The following is a 20,286-nucleotide window of genomic DNA, read 5'->3' on the forward strand; positions in this document are numbered from 1 at the left end:
ACGGTTTGTTGTGCACATCAGTGCTAAAGCTGCCTGAACCGTGCTAGGCCAGAGCGCTCTCGGGATCTCAGGAATGTCTTTAGTCTTTTTCCAAAGATCAAAACTCCTGCCTTAGCTGGGTGTAGCTGCACAGAGCACCTTGCGTCTCTGCTGTATGTTACATCCTTAGGGATGGGGAAAATCTCTTCAGTGTCTATTTGCAGAGGCGACAATAAGTAAGTTAGGAGCTGGGCTCAAAAAAATAAGGTTAAGAAAGAAACTACCATTACCCCTGTATTTAGCATGGACAAGGTGCACTCAGTTTGTGTGCTCCAGCCTCTGAGCCCTTGGGAGAGCACAGGGAGGATTTGTCCTATGTCACTTGTATTTCAGCCTGAGAGCGTAGAACAAATGAATGAAGGGACATGGGGTGATGTGAGTGTGTGAGGGAGGGGTGGATCTTTTTGTGTTTGGTCCTGAAGCCATGAAACAGTTTGACTTATTTTGCAGCTGCAAATTATGTTCTGGGACAGGTAGGAACACCCGTCCGTGCATGGGCTGTGCGATTTGCAGTGCGTCTGGGCTTCAGAAGGGTTTGTGCAGGTTTTTGTTTGGAATCCAGCAGCTCTGAATGGCAGGTTTGGGGAGAACAGGGCTTGGCTGGCCCAAATATGTTGCTTTTCTGCTGTTAGCATGGGATGTGTCCTACAGCACCTCAACATGGCACGGAACAGCACAGAGATAATGAGAGCATCCTTCAGCCCTGGGAGCTGATGTTGATGGGTTTGCAGGAAAACGTCTCCATAGAGCTGTTCAGCTGTAGGAAAAAATGCCTTTCCAAGCGAGAGGTGAATCGGCATCTGCCGCTGGCTGCAGGGAAGGCTCAGCGCGGCTGGGGGGTTCCTGGAGAAGGAGGGGTGTCAGTGTGCCAGAAAGCTGCTTCTCAGACCCAGATCAATCGCCTGCAGAACTATGGGTCCCTGTAATTTTCCACTGCTTTGATCAGCCTGTTTAATAAGTCTGTGTTTGACACTAGACATCCATCCTGAGCCCTCCCAGGGGACTCCGGCAAACAGAGCCTGGACGTGTGTGCAGCTTTCTGTGGAGTCATCGCCAGCTCCCCGCTCGCTGCCTGCCCGGGCAGGGAGTTAGGCTAAGCCTTGCACGGGGGCTTTACTGCCAAGGGCCAGCTGTAGGGAGCCAACTGAGCCACCACTGAGCTGGGAGAGTCTCCAAAGCCAAACTGAGCTGTTGGCATTGCCTGTGGTTTATCCCCAGGTTCTCTCTTGCCAAGGTTTTTCAGGAGAATGTTTGTGTGAGTGCTGAGATTTTTTTTGTGAAAAAAACACTGCCCTATTTCCTCTGCTGCTTTAGAAATCCTCAGTGTGCCTGTCTCTTGATCCTGGCCTTTCTCCTTGCTTGGACCATCCCAACACAGGGGCCCAGGGCAAATTCTCCTGTTCCAGCTGTACCCATCCCTCAGACTGGGCCGAAGGGAAAACCTCAGTGAGTTGTTTGGTTTCTCTACCATCTGCAACAAACCTGGGAGGAGAACGTCAGCTTGTCTGCATAGCAAAGCAGTTATCCTACCTGGAGAGGATGCTTGCTTGTTGGTTGTCTCATGTCTGATGAGGCCATTTTCCTCAAGGTGGGGATGTTCTCTACCTTAAAATGCATTGTCTGAGTAGTTTTACATCCCGTCCTTCTCTCTAGCCCATTGATTAATGAGGATGGCTTGACTGGTCACCTGAAGTGGTTTCAGACCCATTTAGCCAGTCTAGTTAGGGTCCCCAGTCTAGTTAGGGTCCCCAGTCTAGTTAGGGTCCCCAGTCTAGTTAAGGTCCCCAGTCTAGTTAAGGTCTCTTTAGGCTGTCAGTTGGTCAGATAAGTGAGTCCAAGACAAGTTAGTCTGCCCGACTAGTCCCTCTCGGGTGATTTCAGGGAGATCTGGGATCTATTTTAGCAAGCATAGGTCAACTCGCCATTGAATTATGTACATCTTGGCACACCCACGGTTTGTGTTTGCTTCCATCCCTTTTGTTCAGAGTAGCTGAACTTGTAATAGACTCTATTACCCTCAATTTTTCTTCTGTTTTGCAAAGCTGAAATGGAACCTCGGTGCAGTCAGCAGAACTGATGCCTCTGCAGGCAGAAAAGCCGCACCAGTGTCTGCTGCTTCGGGTCAGACGACATCTGGGTTCCCTCATCTCTCTGCCGTGGCAGGAACAGCACGTGGCACTGCTTTCCTCCTGGGAGCCGTTTCTGCGGTGGAGCAAGGCCGCGGGTGCAGCAGGAGATGTGAGCTCCGCGTGGTGCCGCTCCAGTGACACCTTTGCTCTGTTGCAGCCGCGGTGGAAGCCTGTGTGCTGTACGGCTTGAAGCGGAGGGCGGCAGGATTCCTGCGCAGCAACAAGATAGCGGCTCTCTTTATGAAGGTGGGCAAGAGCTTTCCTCTGGCTGAGGAGCTTTGCAAGAAGGTGCAAGACCTGGAGCAGCTCATTGAGAACGCGTAAGGCGCCAGCGTTGCTGTTACTTCACAGGTCACTCGCATTTGGTTGTGGGGTTGTAGTTTGGGTATTCCCAACCTGAGCCTCTGAAGCAGGAACTGCAGAGTCCTGTCCTGGGCTTTGGATGTCTGGACTGAAGAAGGTGCTTCTCTAGGAGATTCTGAGTTGTGGTTTAAGCTTGGATGGGCAAGTTCATCCTTCCTCTGCCCCTTGTCTCATGCTTCAGGGACAGCTAAGCACGTTTGCTCCTGAACTGTCACAGTTTATGGCCCAGTGCACTAAGCCAACTGGAGCCAGATGTGGTCTCTGCCTCAGTGTGCAGGGCTTGAACCTGCAGTAATTCAGCGCCTGTGTGAGAGTGGCTTACTCATCCTTGGACAGGGACCAGGGAGATGGGAGAGGGACCAGCTACCTAGGGGCAGGAATCTTTACGTTGTCCTAAGATAAGCTGCTTTGCTTGTGAACTGCTGTCCTGGGGCACCAGTGGGTAGGAGGACTCTGCTGAGGCAGAGACTGGTTCCAGGCTGTATTTACAGCAGGAAACTGGTTTAGTGAAATCAGTTTTCAAATGCAGACATGGACCTTCTGGAGTGGGAGGTGAATAGATGAAGGGAGCAGCCTCCAGAGCCATGTCCGCACGTGGTTTCCTTGGCATCCCCCAGCCACCATGGTTGTCACCACTGAAACTCCAGTGTTGTGCCCCACGAGGTGCCACGAGTGTCCTGGGCTCCTGCTGTGCTTGGCGATGAACTGGTGATGTTCTTGTCTTTTGCTTTGTACCTCTAAAGACGAAATCAAGTCCAAGGCATCACGGAGAATGTGCGCAAGGTGCCGAAGCTGCCCAACCTGTCTCCTCAAGCCATCAAGCACCTCTGGATCCGCACAGCCCTATTTGAAAAGGTCTTGGATAAAATCGTGCATTACTTGGTAGAAAACAGCAGGTGAGTGCTGGCACAGCCCAACCATTTTCCCATCCCAGTCACACCCAGCATCTGCCCCTTCTGATGGTGCTGGATGTTTTGCTGGCTGAGCTTGGGTCTGAGTGGACCAGAGAAGTCCCTGGGTGGGACAGGACAGTTGTATCACTCTGTGCCCATCATGGGGACTCTGATTGATACCCTGCTGCTGGTGGCCTCCGTACAGTTCCTAAAATAAAGACAGGCCACGCTTACTCTGCTGGTGGCTGGGTTGTCAGGCGCTGTGTTGTCCCTGTCCTCATCTTCTGGAAGCTGCATGCAGAGGTGTCTTCTCCTGGGGAGGTGTCATGGGATGTTCTGTTGGGAGGTCTGGGTCCTGCTGGAGGGTGTCTGTTCCCCAGGAACAGCAGAAACAGCCTGCTAAGGGCTTCTTGCCCTCTCACCATCAAGGAGTGATACAGAGAGAGAAGGGCATTACAGTGATGAAAAACCACTGTTTCGATTGTTTTGTAGTCCCAGGAGGTTGAAATGCTACAGCATTCTGCTCTTTTATTTCTCTAGTAAGTACTATGAGAAAGAAGCTCTCCTGATGGATCCCGTGGATGGGCCAATTCTTGCATCTCTATTGGGTAACGCTTTCTTCTTACCCTGCTTACTTTGATAACTTGCTTTCCAAACCTGTGTGCCCACTTCTGTGATCTGGGGTGTGAAATGCTGTTGTTTTCTAGTAAGAAAACATAACAACCCAGGGCAGATAGCCCTGTGGAGAGCTTATAAAGAGCCAGGGCTGGCCAACCCATCTGAATTCTTTGCTGCTGTTGTACAAAGCAGCAGTTTGTGCTGAGCCTGGTACTTGCTGCTGGCCGTTCTGCCAGCCCTGTTCCACAGATCTGAGAGGTGACCACAGTCATCGGAACAACCCCTGTGGCTTCATCATGTCTGTGATTTTTCTTCTCTGCGCAGTGGGGCCCTGTGCGCTGGAGTACACCAAGATGAAGACCGCCGACCATTTCTGGACAGACCCCTCGGCTGACGAGCTGGTCCAGCGGCACCGGATCCACAGCTCGCACTGTCGCCAGGACTCGCCCACCAAGCGCCCGGCGCTCTGTGTGAGTATGGGGAACACCCGCGCGTCGCTTCTCCTGGGGTGCACAGGCTGCTGAGCCCTCAGATTGATGGGAGAAGGTGGAAAAGCACAGTTGCTGGAAGGCTTCATGCCAGAAGTGCTGGGAACACGGGCCGCGGAGGCTGCAAGCATGCCAGACCATGATGGCACTGTATCCTGGGGTCTGCCCATGTGTGAACGAAAAGCAAAGGCAGCCCAAGTCTACTCTGCTCGTTGCAAACCAAACACCTTCCTGGGGCTTCTCTAAGTACAGAATTGAGCTTGGCCAGAGCCAGGCATCCTCTTAAAAGACAGAGGGAAAGATTTCTAGTAGCGACTTTCTTAAGTGTATAAGTGGGGAGGGAATGAGCTTCAAGAGAAGCTTTTTCAAAGCAAGAGGTGCCTGTGCTCACCTCACCTTTGTAGGTGGATCTCTTCCAGATTCAGAAAAGGCATTCCAGTGGCAGCATGGATGACCGGCCGTCACTGTCTGCCAGGGACTACGTGGAGTCGCTGCACCAGAATTCCCGAGCCACACTCCTCTATGGCAAGAACAATGTCCTGGTGCAGCCAGTGAGTACCTGCTGGGCTATTTGGGTTTAAAATACCGCTCTGCTCTCCATTTACTAATTCTACCCCAAGCTGTTCAGTGATGGAGAGAAGCACAGGCTCATTTTTAATCTGGGAAGGCAGGGACTGTACTGCGTTTGAGGTCCTGTTGGTATGGATCTTCCCGGTGGAATGGAAGAGCTCTATTTCTGTCTGAGTAGAAACAGGTTCCTCTCCCTGCCTTCTCTTGACCAGAGGCCACAAAACGAGTCCTCCTGTCCCTTCCTGCTAACTAGTCAAATAAGCCATTGGCACTTCATTTAAGAGGAGCTGTTAAGTTTGCCTTGACCAGGCAGATGCTCTTGGTCCTTTTCCAAGCTGGTGATGTATCCTGTTGTCTCCGCTGCTCACTCTCTCCCTGCATTTCTCTTCGCCAGCGAGATGACATGGAGGCGATCCCAGGATATCTGTCCCTTCACCAGACTGCCGACATCATGGCGCTGAAGTGGACCCCCAACCAGCTGATGAACGGCTCCGTGGGGGACCTGGACTACGAGAAGAGGTGACTGGTTCTGCGTGCACCCTGGCACAGGGCAGAGGGGAGCGAAACATCCCCCAGGTTTAGACTTTGCATCTGGTGTCCAAGGCCATCAGTGAGTCTTCCCGCTGACTGCAGAGTAGAACAGTCATTCCTGGGTCTGTGCTAGGGGAAGAGATGTGGAAGGAGGCCTGGGATGGTGGGAGAGGTGATGAGCACTGGGAGATGCTGTGCTATTGCCTGGATGGTGCTTGTTCTGAAAGAGGCAAAGTGCTTTCATTCATTGCCCTCTGGAGAACGCCCTCACAGTGCTTTCGGGTTTATTGTGGTTATTTTAATCTGGGGAACTGGGAGGCTCGTGAACAGAGGAAGAGTATCTGCAGAGGCAGGGGACATGAGCGGTTCTCACATAATCACACCTCAGTAACGGTGTGTGATACGATGTAGAGCTGTGTCAGTGCAGGCTGCAGCTCATCCTACCTGCAGGTTTTCAATCTTCAATTCATCCTGCGTGCAGGTTTTCAATCTGCAGCTTGTCCTGCATGCAGGTTTTGATTCTGCAGCTCGTCCTATGTGCAGGTTTTCCAAGACCCTTGCATTTAATAGAGTCTCTGGAACTTGTTCCTCCCGGGGCAGCTGTGGTCTGCTTGGTTTGCTGGGCAGGGTGTCCTGCCGTACCCCTTTGCCTGGCATTGCCCGATGGGCTGCTGGTGTTCCTTGATAGCTGCAGTCCTTTTTGCAAGCTACAGAATCATGCCAGGTCTCAGTTTGCCTGAGAAATGAAACAAAGCAAGCAAAATCCCTTTACACCAGGAAATACTCCAGGAAAGCTGGAGTGTTAAGGACACTGGTTCTTTGACCTGAGATAGAGGTCTTCTTCAGCACAACTTTTTCTCCATTTTGTTTATTCTCAATTGCAGTTTTTTGGGTTTTGTTTACCTGTGCTCTTTTCATCTCCTCTTTCGTCTTGGCCCTTGGGCCATTCTGTTATGCCTGGTGCCCTCCCCCTGAAATGCTATTTTCATGTCTACACTACTTTTCTGAGTTCTTGACTTGGGCATCAGCCTAAGCTCTAAAACTTCCCAGTGTCAAGACGTGACCAAGGAAGAGAGGAGTCAGATGACAAAGTAAGTATGAATCTACAAGGAATGACTCTTACGCACCCCTTCCCATCCTTAATTGTCTTTATGAACCTTTATTTTAAGTGCTATTTTTGTGAAGTGACAGATGATGCTGTTCAGAATCTGGAAATCACTTTGTTGCAAAGGAGTGGGATGTTGTTAAAGCTGACACCCTCACAGAGCAGAGGCTCTCCCCAGAAATGAAACCCTGTGTGAGGCCGCGTGTCCCCTGGAGATGTCCCCTCCCCGGCTTCCTCCTGGCATCTCTGTGGCCACTGTCCTGCCTGGTGACCAGCAACTCTCCCAGCATTTTCTGCATTTGCTCAGTCACCTGCAGGTGCCTGTGCTGAGAGAGCACAGTTCTCAAACAGAAGCACGTGTGACCAAATCTATTTTGAGCTTTGAAACAAAACAACCCCACAAATTGTGGGGGTTTATTTCACCTTCCCTTGGGGACAGGAGCTTGGCAGAGCAGAGCCCAGGATCAAACTGTGCTGCCCATTGCCTTGGGGCTTGGACTTGTCCTGGTTGAGCTGCAGTGACAGTGGCTGGCTCACTGCTGTTGTCACTGGCTCTGTGGCAGTCATGCTGCTGCTGGGACCTCGTCCTTTCTGCAGCTTCCCCTGGTGCCAGGGCAGCCAGAGGCAGGACCTGGAGCTGATGTGAGCAGAAGCAGAGCCTCTCGCATCCCTGCAGCTCACAGCTGCCTCTCCTTCTCTGTTCCAGCGTGTACTGGGACTATGCCATGACCATTCGCCTAGAGGAGATCGTCTATCTACACTGTCACCAGCAAGGTAAGAGCAGACTGGGGGGTGATATCACCCTAACATTCACTTGAGTAGATCTCTGGGGAGTGCCCATATGGGGGTGTTTTGCATCGGCTCCAGGACAGATGTCCAGAACTCTGGGTGGTCACTGCGGTGTAAGCACTTCTAAGGAAAAGCTTGAAAGCAGCTCTTGGCTGTTGTGTGTGGCTGGGAGGGCTCCCTCCAAAGCAACACTCTGTGTTTTCAGGGCTACGATCTCCCAGGCAAGCCTTCTCCAGGGCCCAGACTTGTCATGGGCTTAGGGAAGAATCCAAGCAAGGAAGAAAGTCTTTCTTTTCCATACCAGAAAGATAATCCCCCGAGCTTTCTTGCATGCCCTCTGTATTTTTGCCTGGTGATGTTTCCCTTACTCACATCTGTGTCTTCTCTCTGTTGTTCCTGTCGCTAACAGTAGACAGTGGTGGGACGGTTGTCTTGGTGAGCCAGGATGGGATTCAGCGGCCGCCGCTGCGCTTTCCCCGGGGAGGACACTTGCTGCAGTTCCTGTCCTGCCTGGAGAACGGGCTCCTGCCCCACGGGCAGCTGGATCCCCCGCTCTGGTCGCAGCGAGGGAAGGTGGGCACCCAAAACCGGGCTCGTTCCTGAGGCCGCAGCACGGCAGCTTTTGTTGGTGGAGCAGAGCTGGGGAAAGGACCCTCTGTCCGGCTTTAGGGGCTGCTGTGTTTGAAACAATCTGCCTTCCCAAACTAAGGAGGAAAGTGGGCTTGAAACATGGCAGTTTGGTTTAGCTTATGGCCTCAAGCAGCTAAATGGACTCTTCTGGGCAAATCAGAAGGGAGGGGTGTGGGATGCTGGCCATGGGCAGTTTGGTTCTCATGGACCTGGCTATGCTACATGGATTATACATACCCTGTGGGCAAACAGCGTTATATATTCACCACGTAATTGAAAGCTCAATCCAAAGGCTGCTCCAGCACAGGGAATGTGCAAACGTCACCCAGGCCGAGGAAGCACAGGCTGGTGTTGGGCAGGATTTTGGCAAAGGAGGCAGTGGCCGTGCTGGCCAGGGGGTTGGGTGTGGGGAGGTTGTGACAATCAGGCTTTGTTCACCCAGGGGAAGGTGTTTCCCAAACTGAGGAAGCGAAGTCCCCAGGGCTCCTCCGAGTCCGCGTCCGACAAGGAGGATGACGAAGCCACAGATTACGTTTTCAGGATAATCTACCCAGGGACACAGTCCGAATTCGGTGAGTGTGTTGGCAGCGAGTTTCAGTTGGGTTATCCGGGGTGTGTGAGCAGCCAGGGACACGGCCCTGACAGGCACATGGCAATTGGTGCTGGGAAATGGTTCCAGAGAAACGGGCTTTGCTTGTGACAGTCCTGCCTCTTATTCAACATCATGTATGGATTGGGGTTTTATTTTTTTGTTTTAACCTTTCACTTGCTACCAAGTCCTTTGTTTCTGCAGCTGCACAACAGGCCACAACTGCCTTAATGGTTGGAAAAAAATCCTTGCACATAATTTCAGTAGTGATATTCACTTTGGTCATGTTCCTTTGGGGTCACTTGTCACCCTCACAAGCTTCCAGGGCTGATTCTTCTCTTGCTGTCACCAGGCAAACCTGGCAAGTGCTGCATTAAATCCAGCTGTGTTCCTTCTGCTTCTGCAGCACAAAGGAGGTGATGACACCTGCTCTGTGCTGCCAGGCTGCACCCACGTGTCTTCGTCCCATGGCTCACGGGCAACAGAGAGGATGCTGCTGCATTCCCCAGACCAGAAATCTCTCTTTGTGTCTGGTTGTGAATGATCTGAACAATGTGCTTGGCTGACGTGACTGCACGTTTTTTCACACTCTTCTATGGGATACTAAGAACAATCTTTTGAGTTCTGGGGACACTGTAGGTGACTTTATAAGGAGGAAAACTGAGAGTGTAATAGGAGACTTGTGGAGTGCTTTTAAAAAGCTCTGAAGATTGATCAAAAACTTGTTCCTATATTTTTGAGGCTAGAAGGGGACAATCACATCTCCTGTGAGTCCTCCATCACATCAGTTAAGATTATATTTAGTTCTCCCTGCCTTTAGCTGACTAACACAATGCAGTGAGTCAGATAAAAATCTGATTGAGGCTAAAATAGCAGATAAAAATGCTCCTTTCTGTAGCTTCCTTTTGATCTAGCCCTTAAAATTCCATGCTGGGGGCCTCATTTTCTGTGAAATGAATTGCTGCCATCTCCTCGGCTGCCCTCATCAAAGTCTGTGTGGTTCCTGTGGACCTTCCCAGAGGGAGCTGGAACTGCATCAGTTCTTTCTTCTCTACAGATTCTTCCTTTCTCCCCTTTCATTTGTGCCCTTGTCCTCTCTCTATGTCTCTAGTTACCATTAATGGTAATTTTCATCAGTTCCTTGCATCTGTGGTCTACATCGCCGCTGTGAGAGGGAAGATCGCGAGGGCGCCAGCTGCAAGCAAGACAGTGGTGATCCCTAAATGGTGTCCGAGTCTCCCCATCGTGTCCCGGCCCCCCCTTGCCACGCCAGGGGCCTCTCAGCATCACTGTAATGCGACTGTCATTTGTGTCTGCTGCTACTGCTTGCCTGTGTTGTCACTTGACAATTCCCACCGAGGTGTCCCCTGTCACTGCTGACCGGCACTGACCCACCGGCACCTGCTCGGTATGAGGGAAATAGGAATGTTTCAACATTTTTCTTGCTAGCATCAGTTATTCAAAATCACAAACAAGGAGAGGGCAAGCGAGGAAACCCTCTCCTCTTCTACTGCGATTTAGTTTCCAAGAAGGAGCAAATAGGACTATTCTTCATCAATCTTTTGCTGCATCCCACAGTTCACCTTTGTTTTGATGTTCTTTTCCTGGGGAGGCCCAGGCCCAGGCAGGGGCTGTTCCTGGCCAGGACAGTCCCTGAGCAGTGTCCCCAGCCAGTGCAATAGCACTTCGGAGGTTAAGCAGGGATTTAGCAAGTGACAACATGAAGAGCTACTTGCTCCTGCTGTCCCTCTCAGCCTCTTCATCCAAGTCTTTCTTGTGATTTGGACGCTCCCTTCTTGCCCTGAATCTTGGATGGGATCCTAATGTTTGAGAGATGGGGACTTTTCCCTTCCAGTCATGTACTCTTATGGGACAATGCTTGATCTCAATCGTGTTGTTCCTCATCTGTGTGACAGTCTGTTGCAGCTCCTTTTCTCGAGTCTCTCTGGGTTGGGTGTTTGTTTTCTGCCTTGTTCGGCGCTCAGCAGTTTAAGATTAGCTTGCTGCGGGCGCTGTAGTTAATTAGCAGATGGTTTTCTCTTGCTCTCTCTCATTAATGCTCTTTGTTTCCTTTCTCCTGAGCTAACCAATGCTGGTGCTGTGATTATCTGGTGTGGGTCCTACCTGGAGTCTCCTTGGGAGGGGTGTGGGATGCTGCATTTGCTAATTAAAACTCTCCTCTCTGACCTGCTGTGACCTGCCTGAGGCCAGGGCAGTGCCCGGCAACCGCTGATGCTCCTCTCTGCCCTCTTGCAGTGCCCCAGGACCTGATGGACACGCCAGGTGCTGCTCTGCCTCCCATGTGGCAACCCAGCACCCGCAAGTCCTCCTGCTCCTCCTGCTCCCAGAGCGGCTCCTCGGACGGGGGCCCGTCCAACGGCTGCAGCCACGAGAGGTGCGACGGCGGCGCTGCTGCCTGCCTGGCGAAGCACGGGTGGGATCAAACCAGGGCTGCAGGGGAGAGCCTGGCTGGGTCGCTCAACTGGAGCCGTTATGGTGCAAGTGGTGTCTCCAGCCTCGCACTCAGCTCAGTCGTCCAGGGACCATTTGCAGGTGCCAGTGGGACGTGTCCAGGCTGAATGGAGGCTTGTCCCCTCCTCTGGGACATCTCAGCTGCTCTGTGGCTGTGTCCTGGCAGTGAGAATTGCTGCTCCCAAGCTGAGCAGAGGTCCTGTGATGCAGCTCTGAGGGCAAAGCCTGGAACAGGGGCTGGGGACACTCTTGGGAGCAGCTCCCCTCCTCACATCCGATGTGTCTGTGTTGGCAGAGCTCCGCTGAAGCTCCTGTGTGACAACATGAAGTACCAGATCCTCTCCCGGGCCTTCTATGGCTGTGAGTACTTGTCATATCCACAATGCCTTGAGATGTGTGATGGGCAAGGGACAAGGTGCTGGGTGTCGGGCTGGGGGTGGTGCTGGGGGTGGTCCCAGTGGTACTGGGACCAGTCTGCATGCAGGGCACTGTGTGCACGTGCTCAGGGTTGGGAGCAGACATCTGAACTCTGATCCTTGGAGTTCGGCCCAGCGCCCTGCTGTGCTGGTGGTGCCAGACAAGGAGATGCTGACCTGTCCCGGTGGACTCGCTCTGTTGCATAGGCTGGGTGTAGCCTCAGAGGATCCTTCCAAGCCCAGGTTCTTCAGAGCTCACTCCTGCACCTCATCCTCATGGCTCCCCGAGTTCTCCAGCTAAACGTTTGCTTCTGCCCAATGCAGGGCTGGCCTATTGCAGACACCTGTCCACGGTGCGAACCCACCTGTCTGCGCTGGTCAACCACAACATCGTGTCTCCTGATGTGCCCTGCAATGCCAGCGCGGGACTGACGGTGGACATCTGGCAGAGATACCTGGAGGACAGCACGGTAGGGCGATGCTCTCGGGAGATGCCACTTGTGGTGGGCTTGGGATGTCCAGGACAGCATCACTTAAGCGCCTGCAGCATGGTGAAGTAGAGCGCTTTGAGAAGTTCTCCAAGAAGAGAAGTCAGACAGGCTGTTCCAGGCTGCACAGAGCCAGGGCTCCCAGTCCTTGACACGTGGGAGCCAGGGAATGCAGGCTGCTCTCCCTAACTTGACTCTCTTGGGGGCCTGCCTGCGGCAGTGTCTGTCACCCTGAGTACCGTGGTCTCGAGGGGTCCCAGCATGCTGGCATGGCAGGGTAGCTGGAGGTGTGACCAGTACCATGATCATGACATGGTCGTGGCACTCAGTGTCACAGCAGTGACCTCGAGTGACTTTGGTGGGTGACTTTCTGGCTATGGTGAACCAGCGTTTTCATAGAATCATTTCAGTTAGAAGAGACCCTCAGGATCGTCGAGTTCAACCATAACCTAACTCTAGCACTAAACCATGTCCCTAAGAACCCCATCTAAATGCCTTTTAAATACCTCCAGGGATGGTGACTCCACCACTGCCTTGGGCAGCCTGTTCCAATGCCTGACAGCCCCTTCCATGAAGAATGTTTTCCTAATAACCAATCTAAAGCTCCCCTGGTGCAACTTAGGGCCATTTCCTCTTTTCCCAGCCCCTGGCTCTCCTTAAGCCCAAGCAGAGATCTGAGAGATCATCTGCAATGGATGCCAGTGGGTTTGCGGGTGGTCAGTGTCTGGGCAGCTTTCTGGGTGCTAAAAGGTGGCACGGCCAGGCTGGGGCTGTCCCCTCATCTGCAGGCCATGGTCCTGCCAGTGTCCATGCGCTGACCCACAGCTCTTCCCACAGAGCTACGAGGACCGGGAGCTGCTGCGGCTGATCTACTACGGCGGGATCCAGCACGAGATCAGGAAGGCTGTCTGGCCCTTCCTTTTGGGCCATTATCAGTTTGGGATGACGGAGGCAGAAAGGAAGGAGGTTGGTACATGTGCAGCCAGCTCGGCAGCCTGGTGCATTGCATCAGTGTACGGTGGATATTTCACAGCTCGAAGTGTCTGTATGTCAGAGTCCGCCCTGTGAACCCAACCGGGTGTTGTGTCCCCTTTGTACTGTGGCTGTAGATTAGAGGTGGGAGAAAGACTCAGATAAGCAAGAATTGATAAGACCAAGCTCCCCTGTGTGGCTGCTGACGTTCCCTGCCCTGCATACCTCTGGAAGGCAGCAAGGAGATGGATGGTCATTCTTCCATCCTAATGTCTGCGAGGTTTTGTGAGTCAGGCTCTGGCTGGCACTGTGCAGGAGATGGGTGACTTTGTCCCATCTAGCCACAGTTAATCTGAGCACGCACTTGTCTGTGCAGGGCTGTTTGGGGATGCAGGAGGTGCTGGTTTCTGGGTTATTCTGGGCACCAAAGCCCCTCTCTTTCTAAACGCTGCAGGCTGACGACCAGATCCGCACCTGCTACGAGCACACCATGGCGGAGTGGCTGGGCTGTGAGGCCATCGTCCGGCAGCGCGAGAAGGAGTCGCACGCAGCGGCGCTGGCCAAGTGCTCCTCCGGGGCCAGCCTGGATTCCCACATCCAGAGGATGATGCACAGGGACTCGACCATCAGCAACGAGGTGAGGGGGCTCGCGGGGGCTGTGCCTGTGCTGCAGGGAGGGATGGAGACACGGTTCTTGCTCATGCTCCTTCCCTGCCCTCCGCTGCCTCTGCACCTCACTGTTCACTGTAATTTGTGTGACTCAGAGCTGGAGTTTTTGTACCTGTTCTCTCTCATCCGCTCTTCCACAGTGTTAGCAGTAGGAGCAGACATCTCCCCCAGTATGACCCTGGTTTCCAAACTCAATACACTGTCATGCCATGGGACAGAAGTGGACACCCCACTCTGTGGGACTGGCAGTGTAGTGAGAAGTTAGATCCACAGCCCAGACCAGAGGGTGTGGAGGGAAAAGCCTGCTAAAGGAGGAGCAGTCCAGGGAACAGCCTGGGAATGTTTCCGTGGGGTTTTCTCCTTGGAGCAGAACCCGTCGTGGCAGAGCGAGCAGTGCTGGGTTGTCTGACCTTGTGCTGCCACACTGGAGGAGAACAGAGCCTGAGCCAGAAAGGGACCGGTAGGTCCAGCACTGGAGACTTCATCTGGTTTCCTCTGTGGAGTTTGTGTGGATGCTTTTGGCAAGAGAAGAGCTCAGCTCCAACGCAAGCTACATGTGTGTGTGTACAGAGAGGCAGAGGTGCAGGGACGGCAGGTCCCACCCACGGTCTGAGCCAGAGCTGGTGACACAGCTACCACTGGGGACAAGCAGAGGTGGCTGCACTGCTGGCGTTGCTGAAGCCCCAGGAATCGTCCCCATCCCCACGGCATCTCCGCTGTGGTTCTTTATTTGCCTGTTCCAGGAACACGCACTAGGAGGGGAGCTGGCAGTTAATCCGTGCAGAGGTTCACCCTTTTCCCATCTCAACCTGAAATTTCCTGTTAGAAAACGCTCCCATGGCAATGGAGGAAAACTGTCGCCCTTCCTCTCTCCATCAGAGCCCTGCCATGCAAACACCCACAATGCTGGGTGGGGACAAGGCCTGATGCCTTCCCAAACTGCTTCTTAAAACCCCATTGTTTGTGCCTGATGTCATTGCAATCTCTCTGCACTGCGCTACAATAAGGCTGGCACTGGGACGGCACAGATAACAGGGAGGATTTGTTCTTAAGGGGAAGCTGGTTGCTCAGAGGGAATCCAGGACAGAGCACTGAACTGGTGGCTGCAAATCCCAACTCTTCCTTCTGTGCTTCAGCTGGGAGCCAGAAAAGGGTGCTGTTGGCTTTGAGAGGGGCTGCCTCGACTGGAGCTGGCTTAAAACATCAATATTTGTCCTTTAAGAAAAGGCAAAAAAAAATCATATGCTTGGAGGGATGGTTTTATAGCCTGTGACTTCATCGTTTATGTAAACTAAGATGGGTTGAGCCTCATTGCTGCCAAATTAGGACAGAGATTTGTAGAAATTTGCACTCTAGGGAGACAGCGTGACGTCTCTAAAGGCCAGAAGAAAGCAGCTCCTTTCAGACCCAAACCTGCAGTGTTCGAACAACTGGATTGGCCTGGGACTTTGTTTTTTGTCATCTTCTCCAGCAGTAAATGCCAGTGGCAGGCTGAGCAGAGTGCTGCCCGTGTGACAGATCTGCACGGCACAGTCGATGCGACCTGAAGATCTTTCAGGGGTCCAACATGATAACTTTATCGGACACGTTTTCTGCTTGTTCTTCACATGCAGATGTGCCCACTTCTGGTAGCGTGGCCTGAGCGCCCCCCCGCTTTCTCCCAACACTGTTCTCTTTGCCTTTCACTGGCCTTTTCCCTCTCTCTTGCAGTCTTCTCAGAGCTGCAGCTCCGGCCGCCAGAATCACCCCCGGCTGCAGAGTGACTCCAGCTCCAGCACACAGGTGAGCGCCCGCACAGTGTCCCCTCCTGCTCCTCCAGACGCCGGCCACCGACAGCACATGGCTGTGCCCTGCCTTGGGCTGACCCCTGGTCGATAACCATGATGATTTCTGGCAAAAAAAACCGCGGTAGTTGGAGGAGGTAAATGACTCAAACCTGCCTCTGGAGCCACTAAGGTCAGAACTGCTTGGTGGTGTTTAATGTTCACCAGGCTCGAAGGACCAGCCCCCATGTGGCCTTCACACTTGAGGACCCTTGGCTGCCCCAAGTGTTTGTAATCATGTGTTTAACCAACCTGTTTAAATGGCATTCTGCCCAATGTACAGGGTGTTTCAAAAAGAGGGACTGAACTTGAAGTTACACCCTGTGACTCTTCCTTGTGGGGATATGGCAAAGACTGCAGAGCTTTTATAAAAAGGTTACTAAAACTTGATAACCCATTAAACAATTTGTAAATTTGTGTATAATTGTATCATGGTGCCATCGTGAAATATACTGCTTTGAAATTGGGCCCATCTTTTTGAAACACCCTGTATTATGCTGAATAAAGCAGAGTCCTTTGGAGCAGGGACTGTGGGCTCCAAGTTGTGCGAAGGCCCAAAAACTGAGCTTTCTTCCACTGATGTTTCAATGAGCCCTGCACATATAGAGCAGTTCTTTTCCCTTCCAGCTGTTGGGAACGCGGGCCTTACGTCCCCAACAGCTGCATTTGCAGCTGTTGGGGACGTAAGGCCCGCGTTCCCAACAGTTTGCTGAATGCAGAGGGTTTTCTTGCTCTTATGTGGCTTGTGCTCCGCAGGTGTTTGAATCTGTTGATGAAGTGGAACAGACAGAAACAGATGCTCAACTGGAAGATGGCAAACCAAGCAAGATCCCTAACGGGACGGTTCCCAATGGCACATGTTCCCCTGATTCTGGCCACCCCTCTTCCCAGAACTTCTCCATCGCCTCGGGTTTCTCGGAGCGCAGCTTCAGCAATGAAGACAGTGCCCTGGAAACCAATAAATCCTCGGCCAGCTCTCAGGGAAAGGCCGGTGGGTCTGACGTGCCAGCTCCACAGGACACAGATAACGCTTGGCAGGAGGAGAAGCTGCAGGGCCAGGACAGCCTAGAAGGGGAATTTTCCACTGGTGGCAGCATGGATTTTGTTCCTGTGAGTGAGAGCTCGGCAGGGGTCCTGCGTGACCATGATGCTGTGGCCCTGACGGTGGTGGAGAGCTGGGCAGACAGCGAAGCTGAGAAGCAAAGCTTGGTGGAGAGCGAAGACAACCTTTCCGAAGAGCCCGAGATGGAGAGTTTGTACCCACAGCTGGATTCTCTGGCTGTAGCATCTGCTGTGTCCTCAACAGGTGTCACCTACTCTGTAAGTATGTCCTTGTTCACCAGGTGGGTTTCTTCCTGGGTGTCCCACTATTTACTGCATTTACCCCACAGTTGTGTGGACAAGGGCTCTCCACCTTCCACCCAAACTCCGCTCTGTCCTCCATTGCCTTTGCAACTTTCTTTTTGGCTTTTATTTGGAAACAAATCAACTTGGCTTTTGTTCTGGGCAGCCAGAGCTACTGGACATGTACACGGTGAACCTGCACCGCATTGAGAAGGACGTGCAGCGATGTGACCGCAACTACTGGTACTTCACCCCTGCCAACTTGGAGAAGCTCCGCAACATCATGTGCAGGTGGGAATGAGGGTGGGGGTCCAGGTGGGGCTCCTGCCAGCCCTCCCTGTGATGGGAACAGGCTCCTCACACTGGTAGTTGGTTTCCCTGAATTCACCTTGAGGCTGGAGAACCAAACTTTGCTCCAATTACTGAGTTTCGCATCCTTGACTTCCTCCCTCAAATCCCCTCATCGTGCCCCATCCCTGGAGACATCCCAGGCCAGGCTGGACGGGGCTCTGAGCAACCTGAGCTGGGTGAAGATGTCCCTGCTCATGGCAGGGGTTGGACTGTGAAGCTGTGAAGGTCCCTTCAACCCAAACTGTTCCATGATTCTATGATCCCAGAACTGGGGCCACAGCTCTGAGGACCTCACAGTTACCAGACCGAGGAGTCCAACTGTGACTGACTGCTGTGAGTCTGGGTTGTTGGCCAAAGCAGAGGCCTCACAGGGCTGCCCAGCCGTGCTGCTTCTTGGGCCCAGCCCAGCAGCTCTCCGGAACATGTCTGGAACATGTTTTAATGAGGATTAGTCTGCAGAGCCGTAGTGCTAATGAAAAAGTGCCTGAAGCGGCCCCGTGGTTGGTGCCGACCCAGGAGACGGCAACTCCTGGTGCGTTTCTGATTCTCTTTGCTTAGTCCCTGTGACTAAGAGGTGTCTGTGTGACAGCCACCGAGTCCAACCAGCTCCAGCTCAGCTGTGGCTGCTGCAGGGGCAGTAAAGGCTAAAATATTATTACTCATCTTGCAAATATGAGGAGAAGCTGCTGTTTCATTAGAGCTGTCACTTTATCTGACAGCCGGAGTTGGAGATCTCTGCTGAGATAAGACCTACAATACAGCAGATTTTTGGAAGGCTAGCGGGCAGGAGGATGGAAAAGATTGTTCCCTTGTGCCAGCAGTGGATCCGAGTCCTTTCTGAACACATTTTAATTTGCTACCAAATATGGGAAGATATCTCTGCTGGGTCTGGGAAGGCAAAGCGGGGAATATCGTGTAGAGAGAGCCAAGAGGACAAACCGAGAGGGGAGAATGAGAGATAAATTAACAAATTCTACCAATCTCTGCCCTGTGACCTGTGCTTTTTGATTTAATTTTTCCCATGCAATGGCCATGGTACAGCCCAGGATTGACACCTGGCCATGGCCATTGTTGTCACTTGTACGTGACACGGGAAGGGCTCACAGGTCACTTTTCCTGCTCTCTCCCACAGCTACATCTGGCAGCACATTGAGATCGGCTATGTGCAGGGGATGTGTGACCTGCTGGCCCCTCTCCTGGTCATCCTGGATGACGGTGAGTGGGTGGCTTTGCTCCACTGTCCCCATAGCTTTATTTGGGGGAGGATCTGTGGGGCTGGGCAGTGGCCCTTTGCAGCAGGGGGTCTCATTTTGAGATGTGTGGAGCTGCTGGTGCCAGGATCTCGTTTGTCCTTGATGCTGTCTGACTCCCAGGAGCCCAACCTGGGAACAGCGTGTACCTTTTGCAGTGCAAGGTGTGTTTCTGAGGCCAGACCCCGCTGCTCTGTGTGTGTGGAGCAGGGAGGGATGTTCCTCCTGGTTGCCCAGCGCAACCTGAGCTGGTGAAGATTTCCCTGCTCATGGCAGGAGTTGGACTGCGTGAGCTCTGAAGATCCTTTCCAACCCAAACTGTCCTATGGTTCCTGCTGTGGGATGCAGGTGGGGATGCAGCGGTGTCCGTGCAGCCCCCTGGTGACTCTCGCTCTTCCCTACGCAGAGGCTTTGGCCTTCAGCTGTTTCACTGAGCTGATGAAGAGGATGAATCAGAACTTCCCCCATGGAGGAGCCATGGACACCCACTTTGCCAACATGCGATCTCTGATCCAGGTAGGGGGGTTGCACACCTCTCAAACCGGAGGGGAAAAGCTGTTATTGGCATGGGGGTCTTGGCAGGACTGAAAGCTCTCAGTGGTGGGGAGCAGGGAGCTGTAAAGAGAACCTGGAGTAATGTGTGCTGGGATTGCAAAGGAGGGAGAAGCTGGATGGGAGATGGAGTAGGAGAGCAGTGGGAATGGAGAAAGGCAGGCAGAGGAGTGGCCTCATGTGCAGTGCTGAGCTTACTTTTGCTTTTCTTGGCAGATTCTGGACTCTGAGCTCTTCGAGCTGATGCACCAGAATGGTGACTACACTCATTTCTACTTCTGCTACCGATGGTTTCTCCTGGACTTCAAGAGAGGTGTGTGCTGGGAGGAAGGCGAGCTCTGCCTCACTTCCACGCTTCTCCATGCGCTCCACAACTTCAGTTGTCTGAGCTTAACTTTTTACCCTGTGTTCCTGTTCTGCTTTTCCCTGGTAGATTTGTGGCTGACTTTTCTGTCTAGATGCAGAACCTGTTGTTCCAGCACTGCTGGTGAACTGCTCCTGGCTTTGTGTCCCAAAGCCTGTGCCACCTGCCGCAGGCCAGAATATTTCTCTCTACAGATGGCTGGCTTATTGCTTCCAACTGGAACAGGTTCTTGTGGAAAGAAACCAGCCAGCATGTCTTCCCAGTGCTGCTGTGAGCTCTGCGAGTCAGGAGAATTGCAAACCTCTGGCTGGTGCAGTAACTGCTGGACTTTTCCCTCTGTTAACAGAGCTGGTGTACGACGACGTGTTCGCCGTCTGGGAGACCATCTGGGCAGCTGCGCACGTGTCCTCTGCGCACTATGTGCTCTTCATAGCCCTGGCGCTGGTGGAGATGTACCGGGACATCATCTTGGAGAACAACATGGATTTTACAGACATCATCAAGTTTTTCAACGGTACAGCTCGTGTTCTGTCAGGCTGGATTTGTAGCAGCTGCTGAGATGCGGGCAGCACATGTCTGACTACAGGCGGTCGTGTCTGGGCTATACTGGTAGATGTTTAAAACGGAGCAGGGGTATGGTTGTGCAGCGCTAATAGGTGGAATAGGATGGTAAAGAGACCCCTTATCCCTGAACAGGCTCTGCGGGGTCAGATGGTGCCTGGGAAGGCCACCCTGCCATCCTTTGCACTGGCCCACCTTGCTGTGCTTGGAGGGAGCTGTGGGTGCGGGTTGTGTGTCCTGCTGGCTGTAATCCCCCCGAGATGAGCTGGTTAATGAGGGC

The 20,286-nt window shown here is 52.8% G+C and overlaps 1 protein-coding gene across 6 annotated transcripts in view; it reads left to right on the top strand.

The window, feature by feature from the left end:
• SGSM1 (small G protein signaling modulator 1) overlaps window positions 1-20,286 on the top strand; it is a 37,706-nt gene that overhangs the window by 11,117 nt on the left and 6,303 nt on the right. For 2 of the 6 annotated variants that reach the window (XM_071816165.1, XM_071816168.1), the window contains 22 exons: window positions 2,326-2,488; window positions 3,275-3,427; window positions 3,965-4,032; window positions 4,367-4,512; window positions 4,950-5,081; window positions 5,495-5,619; window positions 6,660-6,722; window positions 7,443-7,510; window positions 7,935-8,098; window positions 8,598-8,727; window positions 11,001-11,139; window positions 11,512-11,576; window positions 11,957-12,102; window positions 12,958-13,086; window positions 13,547-13,729; window positions 15,472-15,543; window positions 16,341-16,904; window positions 17,095-17,219; window positions 18,412-18,494; window positions 18,936-19,045; window positions 19,298-19,394; window positions 19,792-19,959. In XM_071816165.1, the coding sequence (XP_071672266.1) occupies window positions 2,326-2,488; window positions 3,275-3,427; window positions 3,965-4,032; window positions 4,367-4,512; window positions 4,950-5,081; window positions 5,495-5,619; window positions 6,660-6,722; window positions 7,443-7,510; window positions 7,935-8,098; window positions 8,598-8,727; window positions 11,001-11,139; window positions 11,512-11,576; window positions 11,957-12,102; window positions 12,958-13,086; window positions 13,547-13,729; window positions 15,472-15,543; window positions 16,341-16,904; window positions 17,095-17,219; window positions 18,412-18,494; window positions 18,936-19,045; window positions 19,298-19,394; window positions 19,792-19,959 (3,093 nt within the window). Of the gene's footprint in view, window positions 1-2,325; window positions 2,489-3,274; window positions 3,428-3,964; window positions 4,033-4,366; window positions 4,513-4,949; window positions 5,082-5,494; window positions 5,620-6,659; window positions 6,723-7,442; window positions 7,511-7,934; window positions 8,099-8,597; window positions 8,728-11,000; window positions 11,140-11,511; window positions 11,577-11,956; window positions 12,103-12,957; window positions 13,087-13,546; window positions 13,730-15,471; window positions 15,544-16,340; window positions 16,905-17,094; window positions 17,220-18,411; window positions 18,495-18,935; window positions 19,046-19,297; window positions 19,395-19,791; window positions 19,960-20,286 lie in introns of those variants that run through there. The other 4 variants (XM_071816166.1, XM_065851869.2, XM_071816167.1 and 1 more) reach the window with 4 other exon arrangements.

Source organism: Patagioenas fasciata, chromosome 17 (genome assembly GCF_037038585.1).
Source record: "Patagioenas fasciata isolate bPatFas1 chromosome 17, bPatFas1.hap1, whole genome shotgun sequence".
NCBI lineage: Eukaryota > Metazoa > Chordata > Aves > Columbiformes > Columbidae > Patagioenas > Patagioenas fasciata.